The following is an 8,027-nucleotide window of genomic DNA, read 5'->3' as shown; positions in this document are numbered from 1 at the left end:
ACATCTCCACCAGGTTCTCCCATGCAACTGCTGGAGTGTCGGCATCCTATATGTGTCCTATCATTGTATCTACAACACTAATTGTTTGAAAGCCAATACATAACTTTCCTAGCACCCTAATTCTAGTGCTTGAATGCCCTTATATCTACTGGACTGGCATTCTCTTCAGACAACTCTAGAGGCTCCTCATTGTCTCCTCTGACATAGTCACAAAATTCCTTATCCATCAAGAAATTAGTCATTTTGAACTTCCACGCATGGAAGTTGTTCTAGTCTAGCTTCTCACTGACAATCTGATTAAGTCAGAAATTTTTACTTGCAAACAATCAGAAACCTCTAAATATATAATTTCTCTATGCAACCTATAACACAACAGTAAAGTTCTATAATTATTGCAGTAGAGGGGTACTGCAGCAGCATAACTTGTATATCACCAAATCTAACCAGAATACATGTACATATACCTAATATTAGTAATATATGTGCAACCACTGTCTGCACTTGCAAAATTTACTTCCACTTCAATAACCACATTTCGAATAGAGAACATTCTATACTTGAAACTGTAAAAAATACCTTGCAATAAGTTGAAACAAAGGCTGAAACGTGCCCGAAATGTGAATTTGGCCGCAAAACTTTAGTACAAAGTACCACAGAGGCACCTCCAAGTCTACAAAGGTAGCTTCTTAATCAGAGATGTGTAGCTCTAGGGAGCTACCAAGGGGCCTGTACCTAAAAAAGAAGGGAAAGAGATGATGATGCTCTTACCTATGTACCACTTCCTTGCTTCCTTGTTCTTGCCTTTTGCTTACCTCCTTAGCTCTCACACAAACTGGAGCTCTAATACCATAAAGAGAATGCGGGGAAGAGGGAGAGCTTGAGTTCCTTGCAAGCACACACACACACACAAGAGAGTGCAAGACACAAGAGAGAGAGAGAGATGGACGACTGAATTTTCTTCTATCTTCTTCTGTTCTCTATAGCCACATAACCAGGGATTTCACTGACGTAAACGAGAACATGTGAACATGTTAATAACATATGTTAATAACACCAAAAATCTTGTGATCACATGTTATATTCACAAAGCTTTCACATGTTATCTTTGTCGGGCATAAAAAATCTTCTTAGGTGGCCACTGACCTGCTATTATGTGAAGATGGTAACATGAGAACATGTGAATAGCTTATTCCCATGCGTAGCCAAGCTTTTAAGGGGTTCCCAATGGTAAGTGACCTGTTATTTTGTGAACGGTAACATGAGAACATGTGAATAACTTGTTCACATGTGTTATTATCACAAAAAATCTTGTGATCACGTGAATATTAAATCCCTGCACATAACTAAAAGATAAGAGTATGTACATAAAGGGAAAGTACTCTCCTACAATAACATACAATGGTCGGTCCATAGTGTGAACCCGACTATATGAGATGGTGCTATAACTATGCCATAACTCTAGTACTCCAAAGTGGTTGTCACATAGCCTACCATCCACTAGCGGCATATCAACCATAATCTCACCAACCAGGCTAGTGGTATAAGTGCTGAAGCTATCATCTAGGTGGGTCATCAATGTCCAATGTAGCACTATTTGAGCTTGATATCTCAGTTAATCATCGAAGAAGCTTCTTAGGGTTTCTCTCTTAATGTCTGCCCTTTAGAACCACACCCACACCCTTCTCTAAAAAGTTTAATTTCTCCAACATCTGCCCACCCAACAAGGTCAACAATAATGGAGCTGAGTTCATGCTCTCAAGGATCCAACATTAGAAAAGGCCTATAGGGTTGCCTCCATGATTATGGAGGCAACCCTATAGGCCTTCTCTAATGAACTCAGCTCCAACAATAATGGACCTGAGTTTGTTGCTCTCTCAAGGATCCCACATTGGAGAAGGTCTAAAGGGTTGCCTCAATGATTATGGAAGTTAAGCGTGCGGAGCGGCGACGTATAGGTATAACATGGTGGACATGCATGAATTCTATAGATTGCATAAGAGGGAAAAGGATGATTGGGAAAGCATGATCCACAAGGACTTCACCCACTACCTCAGTAATCATGGCAACAAAGTGGTGAATCCCCATATCCTCACACAGGTTTTGAGCCATGCTGCATGGATCCCATTGCTGCCTGAAGGTCACCCCAAAGAACTTCATGTGCCACCACTAGAGGGTTCTAGTAGAACATTTCAATGATGTTGCGATCGGATAGCCAGACAACTCAACAACTGGATAGGTCAGAACACTACTGTCATGGCTAGTTGGTATTTGTAAACGAACTCACCGTCTTAGCCATGATTGATGTAACTCAGTTGCTCATAGCACGCGAACTTCTTTTTGTAATTGTGCCTTTAAAGGTATAAATTTGTAATTGAAATCTGAACAATGGTTGTTGGTTGTTAACCAGTTTTTAATCAATCAAGTGTCTACTATGTGTATCCATCTCTTCTCTTTCTTTTCTTGTGGTAATATATAAACACCGATTCGTCTCTTGTAAATGGTATTTTAGTCTCTTGTGATTTAAGTTATACTTTGTCTGTGTATTTGGTCGACGCTACATTGATGTATGTTATGCACATAACCAAAGAACCCTTAGTAGGTTATCGGATAGTGGTCACCCGATAACACTTTGGTGCGACCACAATCCATCTTGCTATTTTTGTTGTTTTGTTGTTTGTGTAATTTTCCTTGCTTCTAAGTCTGTCATTCCTTTCATGTCCAAGAGAGCACATGTCAGCACGTGAGCAGCGCTATTTAGCATGTCTTCAAGCTCCAGCACTTCCACTACTAAATCTAGCTCAGAATCATCACACGAGTAGAAGGACAAAGAGTCTATAACTTGTCCGTCCTCTCTGAAAGCTCAGTACAACATGCCACAACACCCACCACCTTCGTCTCCCCCACTACCTCTCGTGCCCACACCATCCCCTCCTCAATTTCAGCACTTTAACATGCTTCCATGACCAGATGTCATGCTGAAGTATCCAAAATTCTTCAGTAAATACTTGGAGGATGCAGATGCCCACCTTCTTCTTTTCGACAATGCTTGGAGTTGGAATGTCCCCGATTGACTAGAAACTGAAAGCAACTTTTGTACCAACCTTACAAAAGAGTGTAGCACTCTAGGTTGCTTAACATGAGTATGTTCACTTCCTGAAATATGACACAACCAGGGATGCATTTCTCTAGAGGTTTTAGGAGGAAAAGACATCCATGCATGTGCTGGATAAGCTATGCCAGATGAACCAAAAGAAGTTGAAAAAGTGGAGGATTATGCCACAAAGATTTGGAAGCTCCTACCAAGATTAGATGCAGCCAATCAGCCAATAGAAGAGATCCTCAAATCCTACTTCCCATAAAGGGACTAGAAAGAGTTGTTGCTATGCATATCTCACAACTGTAACTTTGAAGCAACTAGTGGAGTCACCACTCAAGGTGAAGAGAGTGTTGGTGCCATCGGTCAAAGGCAAAAGCAAGTCAAAAAAGTACTCTTCCAATTCTTCGAATGACAAAGAAGAGGAAGATTCTAATGTCTCAAATTCCAATGAGGAATTGGAGGATGAGGAGGAAAACCGTAAGACACAGTCAAAGAGCAAGAAGGTAGGGAAAGCAGCCAAGGATCTAGTGGTAGCCATGTGTCAATTGTCCAGTGTGATGGAGCGAAGGCCCCTCAAGAAGTCTGATCGGGCACTTGGTGTGTGAGATGTCAGAATCACGGCCATGTGGCTGAGGATTGCAACTTAAATGCACTCTAGTGTGCCATCTACAGAACTGCCACACAACACGGATGTATGCCGATAAAATGGAAGGCCTCAGCTGACTACGATACCATCCCCAATAGAAGCAGTTCAACTTGCCCCATAGATGGCTCCACAGGAACAATACCCAAGGCCTCCATTCTACCTAAGAGGATGGTCATCGAAAATTAGACTGTGAGATATGGAAGAAACATAGAGCCAAGGTGGAAAGCCCTCAAGCGTCAACCTCCGGCTAGCTAAAGTGAATGCCGTAGAAATTATAGCTATGGAGGAGCAAGCAGTGAGACATGCTGACCATGGAGGCAACCGAATCGTCTACCATAGTAGTGACAAGATCAATGCAACTCGAGACTTCGGAGGCGAGGAAAGAATCGATCTTACATAAGAAAGGGAAGCTAAAAGTGGTCACATGGTAGGACCCACACAAGGTACGGACACATGTGTCTGACTGAGTAGGGAAGCAGCATGCTTAAGAAACATGTTAGAAGATGGAGAAAGACAGGAGAATGCCGATAACTCAGCAAGAAACTGAGGTCACACTACAAAGTCATGGCCCGAACCAGCAAATAATGGGCGAGGGGGGGAATGTCGAAGACATGAGACACAACAAACCCTCAGGTAACAAGGATATTGGAAGGGCTTAAAAGGGTAATGGAGAAAGAAAATTTGCCATATGATCTATGGGAAGATCTAAAGAAGCAACAAATCCATACATTGGTGGAGCAACTCCTAACCGTAGTGTTGAACTTCATAGAGAGCAACTGGTACACCAATTGATGCCCTAGGAGGAGAGGACACCAACCAATCAATCACAGAAATTATCCTCCAGATGTCCTCCAGAGTAACACCAACCAATCACAAAAATTGTCTGTAAGCTTCATGGGCTGGTATTCATCAAATGTCCTCCAGAGTAACACCAAAACCAATCAATCGTAGAAGACTATAATCAAGAATCTACATCGGTTGTGATGTCATCCATGTGGTGATAAAATTACAATTTTTTATTATTTGGCAAATTCATAACAAGCATATGGTGCACGTGATCTTCATCATTGAGATGTCATGGGCATGTGTGTGGTTGTCCATGTGATACCAAATGTGTAGATATGTGGGTTATCTATGTGAAACCGTGCGAGTGTTATGGGAGGAATATATATCATCAGGGGGGCGACAAAAGTGGTTTAAACTAGAATGGGTAAGGGGCTTCATCCACATCATAGAAGCCCTCTAGCATTTGAAGGGCGATGCCCATAGAGGGGCGGAGACTAGGGTCTTTTTGAATGCACCAGAAGGCAACGAAGGCCGACCTGGTGAACTCGGGCGTGAGGTGGGGAGGGGAGTCGTGAATATCTAGTAGGCGTGGGTCAAGGATGGATGACGGGTTCTTGCACTCGATAAATTGATTGTAAGCCCAGCTGCAGAGTTCTATTTTGGAGCCGGAGTCCACGGAGGTGTCGATGACCGTCCTCCCGCTGAGGAGCTCCAGGACCACAACGCCGAAGCTGTACACGTCGGCTTTGCTGCTGATCCGTTTGCTGGACATCCACTCTGGTGCCATGTAGCCGAGAGTCCCCCTCACCCTGGTGATGGTGCCCGTTAACTCCCCGCCCACAAGCTGCGCCATTCCAAAATCTGAAACCTTGGCATGATAGTCTTCGTCCAACAAGATGTTCTGTGGCTTGATGTCGCAGTGCACGATGCCCGGATTGCATTCCTCGTGCAGGTATTTGATGGCCCGGGCTGTGCCCAACACAATGTCAAACCTGGTTTCCCAGCCCAAACAACGATTAGCAGGCCGCGGCGCTGAGGATGATGATGATGAGAAGAGGTAGTGGTCTAGCGACCCCTTTGGCATCAGATCATACACAAGCAATCTGTGCGGGCCGGACACACAAAAGCCGCGTAGACGGACCAGATTGACATGATGGATGCTTCCTATTGTCCTCACCTCTGCCCTGAATTGCCTTTCCCCAAAGCACGAGCCGTCCAGCGTTTTCACAGCCACCGGGCCACCCCCTGCCAGCACTCCTTTGTAAACTGGACCAAACCCACCTCTTCCCAGAATCTGAGAGAAGCCATTGGTTGCGGCACGAAGCTCATTATAGGAGAAATGCACAGGGCCACTCGGAAACACACCATAGGACGCCGCATCGGCTGCATCTGTGTGCTTTCTTCTTGAATCTGTAGCTTTCTTGCGGCGGGCGCTGTACCACAGTACAGTGGCCAGGCTTCCTGCAGCAATAAAACCAATTGCGATCCCTAGGCCTATAGCTGCAGGCGTGGAGAGTCTTTCTCCCTTGCTTTTGCTGTAATCGCAGCTGCTACTCGGCCCTTTTATGGCCGGCGTTGAGCTACTACTGATTGCCGGAACTTTGAGGAAAGTTACGGTTGTCTCGCTATTCCGATTGCCGTTGTTTATCTCGTTAACTCTGAGCCAGGTGCATTTGTTCTCCCCGCGCTGGTATGTAGCGGCAGCACATAAGCAGGTACTATTGCAATCCCCCGCACAGGCCTGCTCTGATGTTGTATAGCTGTTGAGAAGCTGAACAGTATAAGCAGGGCCGAAAGCTACGCCGGGCAGCGTGATGAGCTTTATGCCCAAATCACAGTCCGGGACGGCCTGGCCAGGTGTGTGGCAGCCCAGCGCCCAGTTCTGCGAGTCGAGGAAGACCAATCCGTCCGGGCAATCGCACGTGTAGTTGGTCATGTCAGGATTCGACTCGTTGCTGCTGCAGATGCCATAAGGGCCGCACAGCTCCCGGGGGTAACACACATCCGAAGGGATCTGTTGAACGGCGTTCCACGAGGCGGCATTATCAGAAAGGATAAAAAGCGTTAGCAGGCCACTCTGTGTCATGACTAACCTCTGAGAGGAGGCTGGGCGGCCGGACTGAGAAACTAGAACGTCCTCCTGCTCGTCCGTCCGATTGCTGATTAGCAGGAAGGAGCCGGACGTGTTGAAAACCGCCTGCGTGATATTTGTTCCCCAAGTGCCGGCGGCCCAGTACGCATGCTGACTCCCGAAATACATGACCAAATTTCCATCTGCTTGCATGATCAGCTTGTAGCGCCCTCTGCTTTCAATCAGGTTCATGCCGAAGTACATCGTCTGCCCGGGCATTAGAGTATCAGTGGGAGTCGTCCAGCTATCCCATATTATTACACTTGAGTTCTCTTGACTGAGAATCAACCTTCCTTCCTCAGAAACATCAGCTGAGACTACACCTTTCCCCGAAGTATCAGTGTTCCACACTTGAATGCCACCATCCATGAGGACTAGGTCTCCCTCTTTGCTGAGCTCCAGTGCTGCGTCTTCACTGACAAGGTGACCCCAGTTAGCTGTCCACACCACAGTCCTTACTGCCTGGGGGAGCTGAGCGTAGAACAAGCTGAGAGAAAACGATGGAAGCTCCGATGAAGCATATCCAGAGGGTTTAACCTCCAGGAAACCAAAGGCAAACGTTCCGCGCGCCGATACCCAGAAGCTGTTGGGAGGAGTGAGCGCAGCAGCTCCTATGTGCACGGGCGTCGTCACGTTGCTTCCACCATTAGGACTCACAAGCCTCGACAGGAGCACTAGAAGCAAGGCCACAAATGGAGAAGTTAGTGGAGATTGCACGCAGTAAAGTGTGATCCAGCAGAAGCCGGAGTCACTGCTAGTGTGTGTGTGTTCTCAACCAAGAGATCAGTAGCTAGACTTAGGACGTGGAAATTTCACAAGTATTTCTTGAAGTTTTGAAGATTTTTTAGCAGAATTACGGCTGAAATGCTCCAAATTTTAGAATTGAAAAACTATTGTTTACCGATCATAACAAGAAGAAGCTTGCACGTCCACTGTGTATAGTTTGCAGGTCTTCTGTGGACAGCTTGGCCCATGACTAGGTATCCCGATACTACTAAGATCTGCAGGTCCACTGCTGTGTGTAGTTTGCAGTTTTCTGTGCACAACTTGGTCCAGGACTAGCTTTAGCGCTCTGAACAGGTTTTTCTTAGCCGATGGGAAAACGGACAAGCTTGGAGAGTGACCGTCTGTCTTTAATCAATGATTGGGTGTTAATTTTTTCATTAGTTTAGGTAGGATATTCTTTCATTTCAGTGGGTCTAAAACACAAACTAGAGGCTTGATTCCAAAGAGAGAGAGAAAGGAGTTTTTAAAATTTGAAATGAGTGTATTTTTTTGTTTTATGACTTGACCACAGCAACGCTCAGGTCGCCTATTTGTAATTTTGAAAGTAGTATACTTGCTAACCGATCCAAAAGCAAGGTTAA

The 8,027-nt window shown here is 45.4% G+C and overlaps 1 protein-coding gene across 1 annotated transcript; it reads right to left on the bottom strand.

Annotated features, from left to right (window-relative positions):
• Positions 1 to 4,686: 4,686 nt before the first annotated feature.
• On the bottom strand, positions 4,687 to 7,739 carry LOC147621433 (G-type lectin S-receptor-like serine/threonine-protein kinase At5g24080). The gene is made up of 2 exons (XM_086824173.1): positions 7,562 to 7,739; positions 4,687 to 7,334 (listed from the first exon to the last, which is right to left on the bottom strand). Exons 1-2 carry the CDS (start codon positions 7,632 to 7,634, stop codon positions 4,945 to 4,947), a joined length of 2,463 nt encoding a protein of 820 aa, XP_086680299.1. The 5' UTR covers positions 7,635 to 7,739; the 3' UTR covers positions 4,687 to 4,944.
• Between the last annotated feature and the right edge of the window lie 288 nt (positions 7,740 to 8,027).

Source organism: Cibotium barometz, chromosome 30, assembly GCF_041138505.1.
Source record: "Cibotium barometz isolate CiBa-2024 chromosome 30, ASM4113850v1, whole genome shotgun sequence".
Lineage (NCBI taxonomy): Eukaryota > Viridiplantae > Streptophyta > Polypodiopsida > Cyatheales > Cibotiaceae > Cibotium > Cibotium barometz.
The sequence above is the reverse complement of the archived record's forward strand: the minus strand, read 5'-3'. Positions and strand labels throughout refer to the sequence as shown.

Excerpts from the sequence above, each read along its gene's own strand:
- LOC147621433 (XM_086824173.1), bottom strand. The coding sequence starts at position 7,634 with ATGGGCCAAGCTGTCCACAGAAGACCTGCAAACTATACACAGTGGACG. Across the intron at positions 7,335-7,561 it reads GCTTCTTCTTGTTATGATCG|TGCTCCTGTCGAGGCTTGTG; the intron begins GTAAACAATAGT and ends CCTTGCTTCTAG.